This window comes from Rhamphochromis sp. 'chilingali' (assembly GCF_963969265.1).
Source record: "Rhamphochromis sp. 'chilingali' genome assembly, chromosome: 8".
NCBI lineage: Eukaryota > Metazoa > Chordata > Actinopteri > Cichliformes > Cichlidae > Rhamphochromis > Rhamphochromis sp. 'chilingali'.
Genome location: NC_137935.1, coordinates 39,505,057 through 39,528,123, shown reverse-complemented (window position 1 = coordinate 39,528,123; position 23,067 = coordinate 39,505,057). Strand labels below are relative to the sequence as shown.

At 41.9% G+C, this 23,067-nt stretch overlaps 1 protein-coding gene across 5 annotated transcripts in view; it reads left to right on the top strand.

The window, feature by feature from the left end:
* sgsm2 (small G protein signaling modulator 2) overlaps nucleotides 1-23,067 on the top strand; it is a 377,356-nt gene that overhangs the window by 285,172 nt on the left and 69,117 nt on the right. For 4 of the 5 annotated variants that reach the window (XM_080888631.1, XM_080888633.1, XM_080888632.1 and 1 more), the window contains exon 2: nucleotides 7,059-7,134. The exons of the other annotated variant lie outside the window; for it this stretch is intronic. In XM_080888631.1, the coding sequence (XP_080744757.1) occupies nucleotides 7,059-7,134 (76 nt within the window). The remainder of the gene's footprint in view (nucleotides 1-7,058; nucleotides 7,135-23,067) is intronic. 5 annotated transcript variants of the gene reach the window in all.

Genomic DNA, 23,067 nt, shown 5'->3' with positions numbered 1-23,067 from the left:
AAACATGTGATTTGTTGGTTTATTTTTTTCAGACCCACAATAATAAACAGATTTTCCTAACACTTGTAATGTGTTGTATATATGAGTGCAGTTTAAAAATATCCTTTTTTATTGTTAGAAGTCATTGAATACTTTACTCTCTGTCTTTGTGTTGCCAGCAAAGGGAGGTTGCAGAGTGCCCTCTGGTGGACAAACTGTAAAACATCAGTATTAATTACGTGGTTGAAGGGTGTTTCTCCTGCCTGTCATACATACTGGGAAATGGTTAAAATAGCTCCTGTGCAGTCTGAGGTGCAAGACTAATTTTGAATATCTAGGCTAAACACTTGTGTTCTCCTCCAGCTATTCCAGAGTCACCTACAGGTTTGAGTCTTAAATAATTGAGTCATAGCATCGCCTCAGGCTCAAAATAGCTCCAGTTCTCAGGATGACTGTAGGTGGTGGGGTCTGCGTCTACTAAACACAGACCACGTGGGAAAAGGAAAAGACTGTTGCAGTCTTGGGTGACTGAGCCACTGACAGGTGTGTGTTGATATGCCGAGCTGCGTCTTCAAATACACCTCCGGTCACTGTCTTGTGCTGCAGTAGCATCAATTGTTAATGCATGCTGGCTGTTAACATTTAAACAACGCCTCGGTGTCTCGGTGGAGTGTCTTTGTATTTGAATTTTGAAATAATTTAAGTTGTATTAAAATCCTCTCTACATGTGATGAGGTGGTCCTGTTTCTGAGATCTGTTCAACATGTAATATTGGACCATCTGCTTCTTCAGCGTAGTGCTTCTCAAACACAGGGGTTATTGTCAGTTTCTTTTTTTCATACACACCAGTTCCTGTTTTCTGTCAATTAAATGCAGATCTTTTAACTTTAGACTAGGATTGATGTGCCCTCACGTGAAGGAGATGCTGTTGCTTAAGAAAGCATCAGTTATCTGTTTTTGCCATATGCTCTAACTGCTCTAACTCTTCATGTTCTGTATATCTTTGGTATACACGATTATCCCAGAGTTCATCCATGGCACGCCCGTCACTGTCTCAGGATGTTTTAAAGCATGGCAAATTCAGCTGTGTTGAGAGAGCCTGGTTTGAACGGGGCTGACTGGCTCCTGCGTTAAAGCTCTCTGTCTCTTTAAGCGGCACTCTGTTCGCTCACTATTGCTTGGCAACTGAAAGCCTGTGCAGCTCCCAAAGAAGTTAAATTGCATCAGTTGGCGATTAATATCTCAGCAGTGAGGCGGCCCTGTCAGGTGGTCTCTTATACCGAGTCAAAAAGTGCCTTTCTGTAGTCACCTGTTTCCTTACGCATCCTTCTCCTTTTATAAAATCTGTCGTAGTTTTCTGGTGGTTCCAGAAGCAGCTTAGTCGTCCTGTAGATCAATACTTTTCTCTGTCTCCACAACATAGAAGATTTTTGGAGGAAATTAATTTCCCCCTAAACACAGAGCTTTTCTAGAAGTTTCTTAACTAGTCAGATAACAAATCAAAGTATATGAAAGAGGCTCTGTGTGCTTAAAATATAGTATCCTGGGTTTTTCTGTTTTCCTGCTGCAGTAAAAGATACTTCACTCAAACCTTAGCTGAATCGAGTGTTTCATACTCAATTCAGCTCAGGTACAGTGCATGTAGCTGTACTGAACTGTTACCCTCATGTAACTGTAGCCATGCTTGCTGATATGAGTGATTAAATACTGTAGTGTTTACACGTGTCAGTGTAACAGCTCTGCACATGTTGGCCGTCGCGTTTGCGCTGTGATAGAAATAAAGGCTCTCTTTAGAAGAAGCAGAGAGCCGGGTGAAATGCATGTGTGCGCGCGCGCACACACACACACACACACACACACACACACACACACACACACACACACACACACACACACACACACACACACACACTCCACCCATGAAAAGTTGCATAGTTGTAAAAGCTCTTCATGAGTAGTTCCCCAGCTGCTCACAGAAAATGGAAAATCATCTTCAAGATCAGGAAACTGTCACATGACCAACATCAATACTGTGACCGTAGTGTTGGAAGTTGGCTTTCATTTCCTTTACGTACTACACTGGGTAGCCTTGGATGCTGCTGTGTAACAGCATTAAATAGTTTCTTCTCTGAAGAAATATTCTAGCATTACAAAATAGTAGAGGTGGGAATCACCATACATCCCACAATATGATATTATCGCAATTTTTTAAAATATTTTGCGATATTCAGATTCTGTACATAAAGGTAAACTTTATCAATATTCATTTTATCTAATATCAAAGTCTCACTCTCAGTCTTTCTCTCATTTCAGTTTTATTGTTGACAAACTGAACGGTTTGTATTACAGTCTAGTCCAACTTAACTGAATGCAACCATCTGGTACAATTATAGCTATTCTGAACTATGCAATTTATGAAAACTATGCAGCCCCTTCAGCAACTGAAGAATTTGAAAGTAAATTAAAACAAAATATAATTTTACATTAAATAAAAAAGTTTTAAACTTAATTAAAATAAAACATGTCTTAAATTAAAATAAGTAAACTGTCATGTTTATTGCTGCCAAAAACAAGTTAAACACATTTGGACAGTGAAGCAATGTCAGGATTCTTGCTCAGAAAAAGGATCAACATGCTCTGAAGTCAGAGCACAAAAACCTTTTTTGTAACAAAATATCGATTTCTGCTGTCCCTGTATCGATACATTATTAGCAAACAAAATATCACGATACTGCGCAGTATCGATTTTTCCCCCCACCCCTACAAAATAGAGTGTTGGGTAACGTTTCCCTCAGACTGACACTTTCTCCAGAACCAAATAATTTCTTCCTGTAACAATCTTATTTTATGGCTGCTGCTACGAGAGCTTCAAAGCCAAAACAGCTCGTAAAACTACACAGACATCTACTTGATATTTTATACTCTTAAGGGTAAACGCTAATTACGTTTTCTTTACAGGAATATCAGAGGTATTGGTTTGATACAGGATATGTCTCTTTAAGGAGAGAGTTATCTCAGGGTCATAGTATCTGTGAAAAGCAGCATCAGGTCAACAACTGCATTATGAGTGAGGACAAATGAAGTCCACCAACTCATCCTTCAGCCTCCCTCTGCCACCACCAGTGTTACGAGGGCATTGCTTATGACCTCATTAATGACGGTGTCTCTGCTGTGGCCCCCCCACCCCTGAGTTAGAGGCTTCTTCAACAACATGGACGCTCAGTTTTGAAACCAAAAGTCTTAAAAACAAACAAACACATAAACAGTCATTTATTACAGTTTTTATAAGCCATCAAATTGAACATCCACCCAGGATTAGATAAAGTCAGTGTGGCTGGTTTTCCAACTGTGAAACGAATCTAAGAAACACACGTGAGGCTCTGAGATTATTGCAAAAATCACAATCACACTTATTTTGGACAACATTGTAATTTCTGCATTATCTCAAAGCAAGGCGCTTCCTCTAAATTCCCACCTGATACGGAGACGGGACGAGCGGAGAGAGCTGACAAACGAGCGAGCAGTTAACACCATCCTAATTTTTGCAGTGCGCTGTTTTAAAAGTCACACATGGTGCACCTTTATCAAACACACAAGTGACCTAATAGAGACAGGCTGTCATTGCCTCCTCCACCTGTTGGGGCAGCACAGATCCCACCTGGGTCGGAGGTATTTTTCACAGTAGCACAAACTTGTAATTGATAAAAACTAACAATGGCGACTGAGCTGCTCGGGCTTCAGTATCCATTCAACCTAATTATTTGTGTTAAAGTCGAGAGTAATTCCCGTCACAGCGCTGCCCGTGTTCCACTCTTAGACACGGGTCTAATCAGCAGGAAGTGGAAACACCTGTGCCGCCGTTAATGAGCCAGACTCGTATCTAAAAGCGCGCACCCGTGCCGCTGTTGTTTACCTTTCAGAGAAGAGCGCCGTGCTTCACGCTAATTACAAAGTGATGAGCTGAAAATGTGACAAATTAATGTGAAATTCTCGGCTGTCACCTTACGGTCATTTAAAATAGTGAAGCACGTTTAAAGGTGGCACAAAAATGCTTTAATATTGTTATTTATCACAAACCAAAGAGGCTGGTGCTCCGATAAACTGACTCACCTCAGGAAGTGAACAAGCCCTGATTACTCTTCCCTTAATCATAAACTCAGTACCACCCTGGGTGGACGAGAAACAGCCTGAATTAGCAAACTGTCTGCTGCACAGTCCCGTCACTTACTGTATTTTCCACTGTGTGGAGCACATTTGCATCAGGAGCATGGTTCTTGGTGGTGAGCACAAACAAACTGTTGGTGTTCGGTTGTTTGTTTAGTCACGAACATGAGATAAAGGGAAAATTAAACGTCTCCTTATGTAACAGAGGGGGGCTAATGAGCTCCTTTCTCCATTCCTCCCAGAAAGCATTAGCTTCAGGATTCGTAGAAGTGTGTCAGAATCACCCAACTCTGCTCAGCCATTAACGACACAAAACCCCAAACACAGTGAGTTTGTCTTCAACGTTGTCCCTGGAAGTGCATGCTTATTAATGCAGGAACGTCATCTTTAAGCTAAAGCCAATAAATGCAGGTATCTCTGAGGTCATGTGACCTTTGTGCCAACAAAACGAGCTTCTAACATGCTCCAGTCATGTGAGTTTGGCCTGCAGTGTATATACGCCTCCTCGTTAACAGGTGGGCCGATCTGAGCAGTTATTAACATCTGTGTGTTTTTAAGAAACATTCACTATGAATTTGGATTTTTAACCATGTTTATTGCAAATGTGATGTTACGTTATCTGCTGGAATTAAAGCTACTAGAGCTCACTGCAAGGCTGTGTAATCACTGACAACTAGAACTAATTAAACTTGTTAGTTTCATAGTCCCACCAGGTGAAGGTATCGATCCCGCTCTGTGGAGCTGCTGGTGTGGGTAGAGCTGCTCTCTGCATGAATATATGGATCTACTTGCACATCTATAAAACTGGATGAGAAGGAGAAAGTTCCCCTAACCTGACTCATGGGGTCTGCTCCTGTCTCTGTGTACATGTTCTGTTAATTCAAGCTTCTGAGTCATGGATCTTTTAGCATACTGACTGGAAATGTACCTGCCAAATACAGGAGCAGGTAATAGTGAAGCCTTTATAACTGAGCGGTATTTGGTGGTAGACTGAAAATAGCATTTTGTTTTCATTAAAGGTATTGCTGTAATCGCAGAAATATAATATTTAGAATATGTGTTAACAGATGACTCAGTGTTTGCCACTCTGACCTTCAAATGCCACGACATTTCCTTGTTTTTCCTTGTGGCATCTATGACTGACTGTTACGCTGAGACAGGAATGGTAAAGAGCCAGTTTGACTGGATCTGTGGGCTACTGGCATGTGTCCATCTGGTAACATAACAGGCTCCGTCATTAGGAAGTTTGATTTTTATGAAAAATTGCTTCTTTCCTTTAAGGGAATGACCCCAGAGCCCAGCAGTACTACTATAATACTATAAGACTACTAGTAGAAACTGCTGTTTGCTTCGCCTTCCAGCAGTTAATAAAAATGTATTTTTACCACACTGAAGTTTTATTTAACAAGTACAAATTTAACCCTGATGCAGAAAATAATTTTTCACAGGCTCAACACCTCTTAGTGACTATTTGTATTTGCAGGTTTTCAGTGCAGCCTCGTATAAGCTCTTTGTGACCAGTTTAACCTGTCGACTGTTCAGCTCATTTCAATGTTATTTATACAGCACCAAATCACAATCACACAACAACAGTCGCCTCAAGGTGCTTTATAGTGTACAGTAGATCCTAGAATATTACACACAGAGAAAACCCAACAATCATATGACCCCCTATGAGCAGCACTTTGGCGACAGTGGGAAGGAAAAACTCCCTTTTAACAGGAAGAAACCTCCAGCAGAACCAGGCTCAGGGAGGGGCGGGGCCATCTGCTGTGATTGGTTGGGGAGAGAGAAGGCAGGATAAAGACATGCTGTGGAAGAGAGACAGAGATTAATAACAGGTATGATGCAGTGCAGAGAGGTCTGTTAACACATAGTGAGTGAAGAAGAAACACCCAGTGCATCATGGGAATCCCCCAGCAGCCTACAACTAAGGGAGGATTCAGGGTCACCTGATCCAGCCCTAACTATACGCTTTAGCAAAAAGGAAAGTTTGGAGCTGTTTTAAACTGAAGGTTCTTCCTCATATTCTTCTTTTCAGGAACAACAAGTCTATAGCAGCTGTTTGTTTTTGTGGCTCTCCAAATCGAGCGATTTAGCCCCTCCCTTACTAAAATCTTAACAACCTCCCACTCCTCCACAATACAGGGAAAAGGTTATGAGCGAAAGAACGATATTGTAGTAAGAGCTTCATTATAACACAACCACACAAGCAATTAAATCCATTCTGTTTATCAATTAGACCCAAACCAGGCGGAGGTGCCAGACACGTCCTGGATTAATTACCGACTGCAATTAATTTTTTGGAGAGAGCGAACTTGGACAAGCGAACGGCAGATTGAGTCAGTGTTGCTGAACTCGCTCAGGCTCTCCTCCCCAGAGACACAACAGATAGCAGCAGAAAGACTCATTTGAATGTTTCCAGGATGCCAAGATATTAATTGGAAGTCAGCAGTGCGGATGTTTGGGTGAGATTGTCAGAGCTGTTATTCCTACGTGTCACAATTTGAAGGGGAGACTGCGTCACTCTTATTTATATATATTTTCAAAAACAATTCCCCTCTCGCCCCTGTGGGTGGTCCATCCTTCAAACTCGGGTCCTCTACCAGAGGCCTGGGAGCTTGACGGTCCTGCTCAGTATCCTAGCTGTTCCTGGGACTCTTCTGGACAAAGATCTCCGATGTTGTTCTTTCTCTCTCTCGATCGATCGATCGATAGATGGATATCTGGTAATGGGGTAATTTACGTTCCATAGAAAAACATTGTGTGTGTGTTCAGTTCCTGTGACAGTAGCTTTTATGTAAAACCGATGCAGATTAGCTTGACTGTGAGACTGGATGCAGCTACCATCTCTAAGGTTAAGGTTAAAGACAATGACTCTTAGCACAGAGTCACTCCGGCTCTTCTGTGTGCAGGTGAAGCAGATTATGGAGGAAGCAGTGACTAAGAAGTTTGTCCACGAAGACAGCAGCCACATCATCGCTCTCTGCAGTGAGTACTCTTCCTTTTCTCTCGTTTTCCACCACATGTACAGTTGTGTGTCTTCACAGGATGTTGCATCGACTTATAGTGATTGTCTGGATTTGATCAAAACTGTAATTGCTGCGGTGATGACACATTTTCACGTCAATATAATTTTCATTCCCTCCTGTAAAATGTTCTCACTAAACATAATTTAGCATCACCCTTCCCATCAGTGCCTCTCTCTCTCTCTCTCTCACACACACACACACACACACACACACACACACACACACACACACACACACACACACACACACACACACACACACACACACACACACTCAAACTTGTTGAACTCCTTACCAGGTGACTTAATGCTGCTTCTCCATCAAGGACTTCCTTTGACGTCACTGTGACTGTGCTGCTGTCTCAGTGGAACGTTAGTAATCACAATGGAGATAATGGAAACCTAATTTCATAGAGAGGCTGTACAAAACCCAAGCTTTCTAAGCCTGTCTGTGTGCAAGTGTGTGTGTGGCCGGACACAGGGGGGTTGCCCCTCCTGACCGGCTTGTTGAGCTTGCAGTACTGTATGAGTCACAGCTTCCATGCTGGTTACAAAGCTGCCTCCGCCTATAGCTACAGATCAGCCAAGTCACCGATCTCACAGCCAAAGCTTCTCTTTCTTGGGATAAAGATATATAACTGCACCATAACTCGAATAAAATACATGCGTTTTAAAATTTTATCTGAATATGACAAATGCTGCCAAAGAGGTTTTGGCCTCTGACTATTTATTTAAATGTCCAAATATAACAGAAAACGTAGAGACTTCTGATAAGTCTGGGTCGTTGCTTTATTCTCTGACCCAAAACATCCGTCACTCCTGATGAAGAACTACCTCCAGAAGACCAAAGTGAGTCTTACTGACTGGCCTGCACAAAACCCCGACCTGTGAACTGAAGACCAAGGTCTGTGCCAGAAGAGCAGCTTGTGAGACAAGGATCAGAAATCATTTGCTGTGGTTCAGAGCATTTGTGAAATATGTATTTAAAAAAATACATGTTCATAGTGGGACTAATAATTCTGCAGATACAAGCAGTGGAAATGAGATTCATCTCAAGGGTAGGTGGGGTATTTTAGGGGGGTGGGGGTCACGGTGCTACTCCTTCACATCAGGAGAGTCATTTAGGATGTTCAGGCGAGGTGTTTCTGGTCTGTCCTATCGGAAATCCTTGTTTCCACGGTTCTCTGTCTCCCTGAATATGAACAGCAGATAAAATCTAAACCCAAGAGCAGGAGTCGGTATATGGACGTCACTCTTTCTTTTAAACATATCAGAAATCGTGTGTCCACTGGGTGTTACCTGGTGGCTTGCTGGCTGCCATTCATTCATCCAGTTATTCCTCATCTGGCAGAGCTTTTCCCCCTAAACGGATGCTCCCTGAGCGTATTTCCATCTCTTCATGTCTTCTCAGCCTCAGTAACTGTAACCTGCACGCTGTCTCATCTCCTGTCACATTTCTCTCCCCCTCTGCTCTCCTGTCCATTTGTCCTGTCCCCCTCCTCACGCATCTATATGTGTAAGAAAAATGATATTTCATATATATGCTACTTTAACCTTTATTATTATAAATGCTTTACAGAGACTGAAATGAAAAGAAAAGGCTTTTTTTTTAATTAAAAGTTGAATTTTCTCAAATGAAACTAAGTAGTCGGCGTCTCGATGGATGGCCACGGTTCAGCCTGGCAGGACCTTAGATGATGCCTGAGGACTGACAGCTGCCTGCTGGTAAAATTCCCCAGGTGTCTGGATCGCACGTCAGCTGCTTGTCCGCTTTGTTGACCGAACCAAAGAACCACCTCTTTGACTTAAGATGTAGTAATAAGATCATCCTTTCCACACCCACACAAGCAGCAACACCAGTGATAACACGAGTGGCACTGCTGTCAGGTGCACAGTGGGGGAACGCTGTAGTATAAGAGAAGTGACTCAGACTGCACATGCTGGTTGTTCAGCCTTAAGTAACCTTGGCACTATCGATTTCTTCTCCTTTATTCTTATTAGTTTGCATTAAGCCCCACGTCCACAGGATTATCACTGACTGACGAGGACCAGAAGTCTTCATGATAAAACTGTGAATCCGTCCTTTTGGATTCATAGGAGGATTGTTCAATCCAGTTAATCCAGTCTGGTTATTCTGTAGAGTCTCAGTTAGAATTCCTCAGTATTATGGATGATGCAGTGTTGTTCCTCCTCAGCCACAGGCAGCTGATTTTCAGGAGATCATCCCTGACTCCTTTAGCCCACATGTTAAAGTGTAAAGTCTTCTCATGTATCAGAACTGATTCAACCTTTAGTGCGACAATAAAGTCGTTTTTGACATTGAGACAGTTTTCAGTCACGTGCGGGGAAAGCTTTAAAGTAGAGAGTGTGGCTGTGTTAAAGAAGGGAAGCAGCCTGAAGTATGAGAATGCGTCATTAAAATGTTCTGTTTACAACCTGCGATCAGAGTTTTGCAGCCCACACTTTAAAAATGCTGCACTCTTCAGTGCTCCATGAAACCTGCTCTAATCACTTGTCATTTGAAAATTTCCAATGTCCTTTCATACGTCAGCGACACATCCACCTTACTTTCATGTTGGCAAAGAGAAGGAAGAACGGCTGCTGAGTGAAACACTGCCATTGCAGCGTTCTCAATAATCCTTGACATGAACGCCGAGTCTGGCCGAGTGCTCAGATTTGCACGTCCAGAGGTGCGAAAGGACCCGACCTTAAAGGCCAGGGAGGAATTACAGCTATTGTCATGTTTAAAATGCAGGAAGGTCAATTTTTGAAACGTTGTGTTGATAGATTTTTAAACTTTCTAGTTTTTTCCAGCCACTAAATGATCCTCATTTCCTGTGCCAAAGTAAACCAGGCAGTAACTACATGATGTTGCTGCACATGTACGTGCTTCTTCCTTTTCGAGGTCGAGCTGCTTCAGCACAGAGCGTACTGCTGGGAAGGACGAACTGCTGAAACCAGATCATTTCTCTGAGATGTGCTGACATTTAAAGATAATAGCAGCCTGTTCTCTAATGTTGGTGCACACACACTGGATCATGCAAATTTCTCATCCACCGTCTTCACTTGATCCAACATTTGTCTTCAGAACAGCCAGAACCATGTTTGACCTCATCCAAGCTGTGGGAGTGCATGTCCTTCTAACTGCTGATGTGAGAAGAGGGCGCTGTGGAAATTAAACTGTCAGCCTTAGTTTTAATCATAACTCTTCAAGACAGCACCCAGAGGCGAGGTCTCTCACCTGTCACTGCTGGGCTGGAATGACGTTGTTGAAACAGGCGCTAAAGTCTCGGCAGCGCTGCGCTGCTAACTCAACAAAGCTAAGTGAACTCGACTAATCGAGCAGATGAGATTAAAAGTAAAGGAACTTTTACACAGTAACATAGATGGTTTTATTTAAAACATTGTGGCCTGTTACATAATAACTGGTATGTAGTTTTAGAAAAATAAGTGAATCGATAGATCTGAAGTAGGAGAGTAGGAAAAAACGTTTCTTAGCTTCCTTTTTAAAAACCTTACCCGTATTCTGAGCTGCATTTCTCAATGACTGGTATATTTGGGATTTTGACATCCCATCAGTAACAATTTATATCAAGCTGTTATTCTTTAAAAGCCTGTTTTATGCTAACTGCACTGCAGTGGTTTCTATGAATGTAGCGGAAAGTTTTACTTTTGTTCGAGTCTATTTTTCCCGTTTATTCCCGTCACCGTAAATGAATGGTGGCAATAAAAGGGAAGCACAGCAGTAACTATGCTACTCTAATTAATTTCTTAGAGCCAAATGCATGATGTTATCAGTCAGTGTCTCTAAAATCTGCTCAAGTGATTTTAGACAGAGCCTGAAGCATCTCATAACGTTATCTGGAGCTGCTGATGGTTGAAACGGTTGCTTATTAGATATATGGGCTTGGACAGTGCAAGTGTGTGGTTTCTCTTTTATTTAATAAAGCAGATCTTTAAGGAAGAGTAATTATTTTTGTTAGACCTTAGCAGCGGCACACAGCAGTCCGGATTGTTTTCAAGCCAGCCTTGGAAGAGACAGGACAGTGGTGGAAATGTGATGTAATCATATTTACATATTTGGGGGTTTAGCACTCATTAAAATAAATGGAACTGGCTTTAATTTGACACCAGTGGCCACATAGTTAGTTAGAGCTCAAAAACTGATTCTAAGCGATATCTTTAGGCTCTTTGTTAGTGTCAGGCTGTTTCTTTAGTTGAATCTACCAATAAAAACCAAAGATGTTTCAGGCCTAAACAAAAACAAACTCTCTGCAGCAGATGAACAGTATGTGAAAGTGATATCCTTCAAAAATAGGACCTGACACAGTTGGTCTCATAGGAAGGGTGTCCATCAGCAAGTCATTCTAAAGGATGAGAAACAGGGAAAAGGCTGAGGTATTCCAAATTATATAAGAACTGAAATTCAGTGGGTTTGTTCTTTATCCTGTCTTCCTTCTCTCACAGCAGATGGCCCCGCCCCTCCCTGTGCCTGGTTCTGCTGGAGGTTTCTTCCTGTTAAAAGGGAGTTTTTCCTTCCCACTGTCACCAAAGTGCTGCTCATAGGGGGTCATATGATTGTTGGGTTTTTCTCTGTATGTATTGTTGTAGGGTCTACCTCACAATATAAAGCACCTTGAGGTGACTGACAGAACTCTTCCTGAAGATTTTTGAAAGAAATTGCAAGAAAGCTCAGCTAGGCCGTTCAGATCATGTTGAAGAATAAAGGTGGTCTTACCAAATATTAATGTCCAATCTTGTTGGGATCGTGCAAACTCTGCTTTTGCTTTTACATCTGGACATGTTTCAATAAATTAATGATTAAATTAATGAAAAACTAAAGAAATGAGAGCTGGCTAAAGATTTTCACAGTAGTGTCCTCACGATTTTGCTGCTTATATCTCACACAAAAATGATTTGAAAATTGTCTTCGACCCACACACTGCACTGAAACCTGTTTTCTATGCGCCGCTACTGTAGTGTACGCGTCAGCTTCCTCTCTGATGTTTGCATGAAGTTTTGTGACACAAGTGGCTGTTACTGACTGTACAAATCTGCTGTGTGCCCACACGACCCCATCAAGGAAATTACTATTTGACCCTGTTGCACCTTTAATGTGCGCTCGGCCCACAGATGCACAAATGTGTTAATGTGTGTATGTGAGCGAGAGGCAGAGAGAGAGCGTGCTTATAATATGCCAGCTCATGGAGTGTGTCGTGAGATGCACATGCACACCTATGCCTTACTGTTACAGAGACTGAGGACATTTCACTTTCTTCATGCAGCTAAAATATTCCAGTGTATAAGCAGTTGGTAATATAATCCGGTGCAGATGCTCCCTCTTCACTGTAATGTCCTAAACTGCTGCAAATGTTACATAGAGTCTGTAGAGTCGAGCGGCCTGGTCAGACCCTGTCATGTTCATCTCATCACTCCTGGGCTGAAAGCCCACAGGCTAAATAAGTGACGTCAGCGTAATGCAGGCTGATTATCAACCTCTACAGCTCAGGGGTTCTCAGGAAAGGTGAAAGGTAAAAGGTCAGGTGGTAATGATAAGTAATGATCTCTGCAAATGAATGAGTCACGAGGCTCTGTTAACATCTACTGATGAAGGCCACTGTTTTTATTATTAAAAGCCAACAGGAAGCACTTTGTTATTTTGGTGGAGAGGGACTATTAACCAAACAAAGAATACGTATTTCATAATTATTTAATTTTTATGGAAACTGCCAAGAAGGTGTTTGATGTATCCTTTGGACAGAGAAGAGAAGACAAGCAGACTCGGTGGTGGAATGAAGTACAGCAAAGAGAGAGGTGGCAAAGACGAATGGTGAACTGAATATGAGGCAGAAGAAAGGAGACGTTCATCAACAAGGCTGATGTGAAGAGTTGTAGTAACTCCAGAGGGATAAAGATGATGTGCCATGAAGATATGGGAAAGAGTAGTTCAAGCGAGGTTAAGAGGAAAGATGACGAACAGCAAGCAGCACCATGGTGTCGTTCTGAGAAGAAGCACTACAGATGTGATGTTTACTGTGAGAGTGTTGATGGAGAAGTATAGAGAAGGTCGGACACAGCAAGACGATGCTGAGGGAAGATACAGGGGTGGGGGTGAAAGTACATCGGGCATCTGTTCTGGTTGAGTTATGCACCAGATAAAAGAGAAATGAAAGTAGACGCGAGACAGAATGCATGCAATTGAACGAGAGGGGGGGCAGATGAGCCGGTGAAGATGCAAATAGGTGAGGCAGTGAAGGTGGACGAGTTTAAAAACCTGGGGTCAGCCGCTAAAGGCAGAGGACGGTGCACGAGAGAGGTGACCAGTATAGGCAGGATGATTGTGGGACCTGCTCTGATGTATGGAGTCGGTGGCAATGACAAAAAGACAGGAAGACCAGGATGGACAAGAGTGGAAATGAGTGCATCAAAGGGGTTTGGAGATAACGTTAGACTGAGGAGGGATATCGAGTATGAAGCTGTCACGCCGGAGAAAAAGAGAAAGACCATAGAGAAGATTCATAGATGATACCATCCCTAAAGCAGCAGCTGACATCTTGTGTGACTGACCTTTCTGATACAAATGAAAACAGAAATACTTGAAGAGTTGATGCACAAAGTACCCATTGTGTTTAAGTGGCCTGTCGGGACTCTTGTTGGGTCCTCCTCCATCCCCTCCACAAGACCCAGAGCTCATTAGAGAGAAGGAAACTTGATGCAAAGACATTTCTTTAGTGCACTTCCTCTTCCTTTCCTTGCATTGATATTAATGAGCCATTCAGCTTGGCTGACCAAAGAATTTCAGTGGGAGCTGGTGTCAGCCCTGGTATCTACTGCAGTTATACATAGACATAGTTATACAACAGTCAACTCCAACCACACAGTGAGACTAGCCAACAAACATCCTGTGCGTTTCTATGTGTAGGAGTCCAGAACGTCTCCACAACCTTCAGACCGATAATATAACTCTCCCTCATTAGCCTCCTGGATGGGGGAGTCGAGTTGTGCAAAGTGTGATTTCTGTTTTGTGAAAAGCATTACTTGTTATGGTGTCATACGTATTAGCCGTGTGTGTGTGTGTGTGTGTGTGTGTGTGTGTGTGTGTGTGTGTGTGTGTGTGTGTGTGTGTGTGTGTGTGTGTGTGTGTGTGTGTGTGTGCGCATTCAACACACAAAATCTCAAAAGAAAATCGTGCCCAGGACTGGGCACTGCGCATGTGTTTATAAAAAGAGATGCTAAGAAATTGTCTTGACATTAAACCAGAACATTTTGTTTTTAATATTAAAATGTAACTGCTTTCACACTGTCTTTAAAATATAAATACACATGCTAATAAATCAAACCTTCTCGTAACCTCTGTGTACACATACTGAATTTGGCTGTGGGGGGGGCACAACACTTGACGGATTATTGAAAGCAGCTGCACTGGACCTTAAAACACTGGCAACCTATTGCCTCAATTTTGCCAGTTGATGAACTGAAAAGTAAAACATTTTCAAATATTTGATATTTTGGTTTAGGTTTTATATTTTCTTATTTATGTTTCCAATTCAGTTTTATTTATATGTCGCCAAATCATAACAACTTAAAAGCAAGGTAAAGACCCCACAATGTAATAGTTATGGCTGTAATTCCAGTATATACTACATCTTCCATAATTAAATATTGGTGTGATAGTTTCATCTTTCTCACACACTGAGACCTTTTTGTAGGGCGGCTCGATTATGGCAAAAATGATAATCACGATTATTTTCACTGACATTGAGATCTCGATTATTTGACGATATTTATTTAACAATAACAGTGTAGTGAATAATGACTTTAAAAAATAATATAAAATAGTGTGTAAATACCCGTAACAGTGCAAATGTTTGCAATATAAGAAATAAATGAAAAATGTGAACATCTATGTTTAGTGAACTTTGCAGTGTTGCTCTGTGGTGCAGCTACACCGTAGCAAAGTTTACACACTGTGTCTACTTGATCCACGTCTGACTGCCAACCCATTTGCCACACGGAGCAGCGCGAGAGTAAACCACGAGGGAGGGGCTAATAATCGGCTCGGTCATTTTTAATGATTGTCGAAAGCCCAGATCGTAATCGAGATTAAAATTCGATTAATTGAGCAGCCCTACCTTTTTGTGTTTGCTGATATTTATTGAGCTGTTTGAAACGTATTCTAATTATCTGCCACTTAAAACACGTTACTCCTCTTCTGTTCACTCAGCAGTAGCTGTCAGTCTTTAGTGCTAGATATGAGTGCTGGGACTGGATTTATTTACGTATGCACTATGACTGCCCTGCAAGGATCCAGTATCTCACTGCTCTCACTGGGATACCATCTGGATGCAGCACATGACAGACTGACTCTTTCGCTACTGTTTTGCATTAGAACCTGTCTGTCAGATTTAAGGTGCTAGAACACCATTCAGGATTGCACCGTTCCACTAATCCACTGATTAAAACCAAAGAGCAACAGAAGAATACATAACTGAAATCAGCAGTGGGAATAGAGACTCGTCATACGAGATTATTTGGGGCCTACAGAGCAAAGCATGTACCTTTGTTACAGAGCAGTTATCACCAGAGAAAAGTCATGTACGACTCGGTACTGAGAGACTTCTAATGCTGAGGTCTGAGTGCTATCTCCCCCTTACCCTAACCAGTGCCATGTTTTTGGGAAAAAAAAAATCCTGTCCACACATGCAGTTTTGAAAAAATATCTTTGTTCACATGTAAATGCAAAAAACTAAGTCAAACGCTGTCAACATGCTAAAGCAACAGGTGGCGATGTAATCCTAACCATGTAGAAATGTTGGCCAATCAGAACTGTGGAAGCCTGAGAGGGAAAGAGTAAAGAAAGACCACCGACCTGATCTCGTCCAAAACCAATGTTGGCGTCAGGATTTGGGTTGTGAGAGTGTCTGTGCTGAAGCCACGTCTGAAGTTCACTCTGACCTCTGTCTTTCTAAATGGAGGGACAGTAACTGTGTGTAAAAACTGCAGATGGTCAGATTGACAGCAACAGTATTTTGTCCACCATTGGAGAAATTCATTAGCAATAACGTGGTGCACAGCGTGACGTCAAGACAGGCGCACACCTTTGACGTCGCATGACTAAATCTCTGTTTTCTGTACACACGTAAACACAAAGACGGAGTTTTCGAAAATCTGCACCCTGGCAGGAGTTTTTAAAAATCTCTTCTTTCAGTGATTCGAAACGCCGTTTACGTGTGGACAAAAGGCCCAAACGCATAGAGAAAAATGCCCGTGTACGTGTGGACGCAGCCGTAAACTGTTTTTTTTCTTGATTGCAAAGACTTGAGAAAAACAATTGTCCAAATCCAAAAAGAACATAGTCTGGTAACCTGGGTTTATGGTTATTACGGATGATGCCTCAGGCCGCACAGGGTTAATGATGGAGATGATGTTTCCCAGTTATTACAGTTGTCTTTATTTGCCATACTCCTCATAGATGATGTTATCTTCCATTAAAAGCTGACCTGTACAGCTTGTCAGTGGGTCTGTGTTGAGCACAGTTGCAGGCCTGTTTTGAATATCAGTCTTTCATCGTATAGACCTGATTCTGACCGCCTTACAGACAGGTCTTTGTTCTGGCCTCTCAGATTTTATGACTTTTTCAATGCTGCTTTGAATGGCCTTAAAATGTGTACAGATGTGCTTCTACATGTATCCTCTGCACCAATTAAATAACCAACGTTTAACATATGTGCAAAAACCTGACAAAACTTCACAAACTTATGATGATAAAGACATGTCAAGAAATGTCCCATGTTGTTTTTTACCAGCATTGAAAGTCTAAGAACAGCTTGGTAGTCTGACCGACTACAGTCAAAACTGAAGACCAGTTCAGCCTGTTCAGCTATACTCATGACCAGGTAGCTGAATTGTTTGCCAATTTGTACTAATTTTTTACATTTGTTTGGTTTTAATGGAGAGCAACAGAATGAAAATCCATAAAAACCAAATAACTCGATGTGTATGTCATTGAGGAAATAAGTATTTGATTCCAAAGCAAAGCCTGACCTAGTATTGGGTGGAGAAACCCTTGTTGGCAAGCACAGTGGTAAGGTGTTTCTTGTAGTTGGTCACCAGGAGGGATTTTGGCCCATTGCTCTTTGCAGAAACTCTAAAGTCTTTAGGTTGCTGCTTCATTGGCAAACGTAAGACAAGTCTGCACATCTGTGTTGATCTTGCAGACACTGTATTTCTATTACAGCGCAGTGTTACTAATGGCATTTTTGGTGACTGTGCTCACAGCTGACAGATCAGTAACAAGCTCCTCCTTCCGTTCATTTTGGGATGATCCAGCACCTTTCTCGTGAACATCCTCACGTCGTGAGGCGAGATATTAAGCTCCAGACGAAGGGCAACTGATGGTCGTTTTATATTTCTTCCATTTCTAAATAATCACACCAACGGTTATCATCCTTTCACCAAGCTTCTTGCTGCCCATTTCACTTTTGTGCAGATCTACAATCTTGTCCCCGATGTCCTCTGACAGCCCTTTGATTTTGCAGTGGTGGAGTCACTGAGGCTGAGGACCCATGTGCTTTATGCACTGAGATCAGGAGTATTTGTGACTGATTAACTGATTATAATCACCAATCTGTGGGAACCTGAATCCTGGCTATGTTATAGGGGGATCAAGTACTTATTAGATAATATTAGAAATCAATGATTACTTTTAAACAAACTATTTTTTCTGTAAATGTGGATAAAGTTATCCGCATTAGTTAAAGTACGTAACTACAAACTACAGCAGCCATCATGGCCTTTGGGTGGAGCTGTGCACTTTGTTATGGCTGAAGTACAGGGAGGTGAGAAACGAGGGGGTGACGGGGGTGTTAGAAAGAGTACACGATTTGATGAACTGGAAATGTTTCAACGAGTGGTGCAAAAGAACTGGGGGATGTTGAGGAAGAGGGCAGAAACGACTAATGGGCTCATTAGGAAAGTCGCGGTCATGTAATGACCTGTCACCCAGTGGACATCTGGGGTTCCACGCACTGTAGAGGGATGAACAGACAGAAATAGAAAGAGCAATTAGGAAAGAGACAGTTGAAGCATTAGGAAAGAAGAAAGAGGAGGGAGACACATTTAACCAGTTTTCAGATGGATTTTAATTGGACATGGACTGTGATCAAAATCTCTCTCTGCGTGACATCTCGCCAGTCCTCCAGTTTCCCCCACAGTCCAAGGACGTGTTTTAAAGAATGTTTTTGCATATTCGCGGTGAGAATTGGAGAATTGTGGACTTGCATGTCTGACACTTATTGGAAAGTAGATACTTCTGTTTCAGAAAATGTGCTTGCATAAAATGTTCTTTTTAACATCAAATAAAATTATTTTAAAAAACTACCAAACACTTGATCTAAGCAGATTCTTGGGTGGATTACTTAATAGGTCTTGATGCACGCTCAATCATCCAGGTAAGTAAATCCCAAAAGGTTGATTCTCTTCATCTGGACGTTTTCAGTGCCCATTGTTCGTTCGGTGTGTTTCACTCACTGTGGAAATGTCTTGTTTATAAGGTCGGAAACCTGCAGTCAGCTGAGACTGAAGGAGTCATCTGGATGAGTGACGAAACGTTTCTCCCACTGAAAACGTCCAGATGAACCGAATCAACCTTTTGGGAAAATGGCCATGACTGTACATGTGAGAGTCTACAGTTATGGCCATGACTAAGTCCTGGACCTCTAAGGTCCTGGTGGTTAATCTGCTTTAAGTCGAGCCTTTGCTGGACAGGTGTTTAAGAGAATGGATGGAGGGCTGGAATAAAAACAGAGCTTAGCTGGTGATTTGAACACTTTTCCTGTCCACAACAATTATGGGCCGCTACGCCGACTTATACTGTTTCCCTCATATTTTATAGACAAGGCAATTAATCAGTTTATAATCACAATACCTGATATTAATTGAAAATAACTGTTGGCTATTTTCACTCTGTTCCACCACAGATGCCTCTCTAATTGACTTAATTGACTGTATTGCTGGTGACTTCATTACTCCACTCCATCTTCCAGGAATCTTAATTTGCTATAACCCAATGTTGCTTTCCACGATCAGTTTGTGGAAGAGGGGATGAAAGATCACGATCCTAATGCAGATCGTGACCGAGAGTGTAACGACACAGCAGCCGACACGCGTCCAAAGAGAGCAACATCATACGTATACGAGGACCGTAAGTGGTGACCGATGAAAAAGCAGAGGGCCAAAAGGCAATAAGGGCTTTGAAGACTGCACATCAGAGTCAGAGCAGAGTCGTGACTGGAGACGCACCACTCTGTGTAATCCTTCTGGCTTCACTCACATCACAGTGTGCAGGCTGCAGCTGCAACATGAAAGCGTATGTGTGTACATGCACAAACTGTCTGAACAACGGTGCTGATTAACCGGTCTCAGCACCGTTGTTCAGACAGCCCAGGATTTTTTCATTGTAAATGTGATCATCTATATTAACTGACCATAAATAGTCAATCACGATCTGATGGGCTGATGCAGGAAAACACCTCTGTAAGGAGATAAATGCCATTATTAGCACATGTAGGAAGGCAAGCAATCTAAATGGGTATTATACATAACACTGGCTTGCCTGTGATTGCGCTTGTGTGACAATAAAATATAAATGGGTAAGTATATACGAGTAAAAATGTGAAGAGAAATACTGAAGCCAGTGCCAGAGAAGAGAAAACAGCCAACATTAGTCTCACAGTGTTACTTCACTCAGTATCTCTCACCCACCGCCCGCTGACCTGAAAGGAAGCTGTAAAACTTTATTTTTTTAACTTCTCTCCTTCCCACAAAGCCCACAGAGAACAGAGCCGGGTTTGGAACAAGTGCATCCAAACCTTCACGGAGACTTGTCAAAGTGTAAATGTTGCTGTTCTCTCTCTTTACAGCCTGTTGCTTCTATTTTTTCTTCTATAAACGTGCCAGTGCTAACCAGCTGGCTAATTATTAATGCAGGCTAAATGTTTTGAAAACCATTAAAATGATAAAATATTATCATTTTATCATTTTAAAATATTATATTTGGTTTTACAAGCAATCTCCTGGGCAGAAAAATGAGGTTCAACCAAATCACAACAGCAGTCTGTGTAAGACAACGACCCCCCCCCCCACACACACACACACCACCACCACCACCACCACCACCCTTTAAGCAAGCATTTGAAACCAAGCGAATGCATAAAAAAGCTGCATTTCCTATACTGTGCCCTTGAGACTGGCTCCAAAGTGAGTCAGTCCCATAAATTCTCCTGTTAAAATATCCGACTTCACAGCATTTGAAATCATGTTTACAGCCTCTGTAAGTGCAGTGTCCTCTGAGGTTTTCCCCTCATCCATCTGGATACGGATGAGACTTAAATTTAGGGAACGGTTGCTATGTTTAAAGACCTGTTGGCACTGGCAGCTGTTGCTGGTCAGCGTCTGCTATGTCTCACTAGTTTGAGTCACTCAGCTGAAGCTCTGCTGTTTGCACTGTTGGTGCATTTTGGAGCACTTTTAAAAGAGGGTTTTAATCTGGTAGGTAAGCCTATGCCAAATCATATATCATATATCATGCTGCCCACTGTAATATTGATATAAATTTTCCTGTGAAAAAAATGTCCCCTTGCAGGTTTAATAATATAGTGAAGCTCCATAGCACACGCACAACAACGAGACAAGCTGAGGCATGTCTGAGAGCAAGAGCAGCAGTTATCCTCCAATGACAGTTTAGAGCCTGAGAGGGGAGCTAAAGTCTGCAAAACTGTTACAACTGAAGGTGGAAACGACAAACATGTTTCAGTCCTAATGACCGGAGAGCAAACAGTGGATAGAAATTTACTGATGCTGTTACAGGCAAATGATGGCTTCAAGCACCTGGTTAGAAAGCTCGATGCAAGGTCCAACATCTGTTAGGTTTAATTTTATTATGTAACAATACTGTGCACATAAACATCATCATGACCCACCCCGACTGTTAGTGTTAATTCACAGTGTTAGTTTGCGTTGCTACCATATATAACTGCTAACCAAGCTGTTAACTTAGTTTTCCACCGTCTTGGCAGAGATATCTGTATATATATATTAGGGGTGCAACGATACTCGTATCGATATTGAACCGTTCGATACAGTGCTTTCGGTTCGGTACGCATATGTATCGAACAATACAACATTTTTGATTTATTTTATCAACTTTTCTTCTGACGATGCTGTCTGTGTTGAGCACTCAGTGGATCTGCGTTCGACTACTCTGCCTAGGCTGCACTGTCAAGCGCAGATCCAGTGAGCGCAGCGCAAGCTAGCAAGACAGAAACTAACGTGGCAAATTGACCCTCCCCCACCCTCATTCAGATCTGGCCTTTGGAACTATTTTGGTTTTCATGTGACGTATGACCCTGAAGGTAAGCGAGTCATGGACTAAAGTAAAACAGTATGTTGGATGTGCCACGCAATGCTCAGTTCCATTGGTGGGAAATAGTGCGTTAGCGCAGCTACGGGGCGATCCGCGGTAGCTCATTAACGGAGATTTGCCGTGTTGTGGCGTTAACGTCATTTCAACGAGATTAACGCTGACAGCACTAGTGGGAACACAACGAATATGACTGCACATTTACGCCGACATCATCCTAGTGCAAAGACAAGTGGAAGCAGACAAAAACAACAAGCATGCATGCTACAAACTTTAGCCGAGTCATTTAGACAGCCGTTAGCACAGGATTCTCCTTATGGGGACCTGATATGTTTAATGTGCTGCTGAGAATATAGCCCAGAAGAAGCGTATAGTATAGCTTTTATTTTGGAAAGAGACATTTCTCTGTAATAAACTCTCTTTTCCAAAGATGAGTGATTTCTCGATCAGATAGATTTTTTTTTTTTTTTTATTATTTTGTTGTTTAAAAACTGTACTTTTGAGTTAAAATATATATTTATAATTTTAATAAATGACAAATTAAAAAAGCATGAACATTTTTTTGTATCGAAAAAATATCGAACCGTGACACCAAAGAATCGAACCAAACCGTGGATTTTGTGTATCGTTGCACCCCTAATATGTATATGTAAAAAATTTATTTTAGGGGTGCAACTGTATCTGTATCTATCTATACCAGTGTCCTAAATAATTATGTTCGGGGGTGGACATGCTGATTGACGGGTGTTCAGGCAGCCGATCAGTGTTTATCCAAGTCATTAAGAACCAGGGTTGCTGCACCACATTATTCTGTTAGTGAGATCCTTTGTCTCCTCCCTTTGTATTCTTTCACAGTAAGTGGAGGACTAATAAGAGACACGATTCAGAAATATCAAAGTGACAACAGAGAGAAACAAACGTGTTTGCTGATGTATGCTGCTCTTTGTTCGATTGCAATTTGGAGCCCTTTAACACATCCCACTGCAGTGTCTAACCTCCCACTGCTCCACAGCTCACATTTACACATCACACATTTCTTAGAAAACAAGAAACTGATTTATTTTCAGTCAGCACCAATGCTAGCTATCACAATACATACAAAAGATAGCGTTCAGCCATTATGGAAAGGCTAAGAAGAGGCAGCTGGGTTTGGTGTGTTGCATTTTACATCCGTTACTCATCTTATTAGAGATTCCAGACAAAAATGTCCAAACTTCCTATAACAGTACCAGTGACTTGATTTTTCCATCACAGTGAAACTTTACCTGTATTTTTCTTTCCCATGTCATAAATCAAAATGTGATTCTTATTTGACTGGAGAAAAATGTTTTTATTAGCTCTATTCTTATTCTGGCTTGTAAATGGTAAAAGGGATAGCTCAGTAGGTAGAGTGGTTGCCCCTTGATCAGAAGGTCGGGAGTTCAACTCCCCTGAACGGCTACCCTCCGGCACCCCTGAGCAAGGTACAACAACC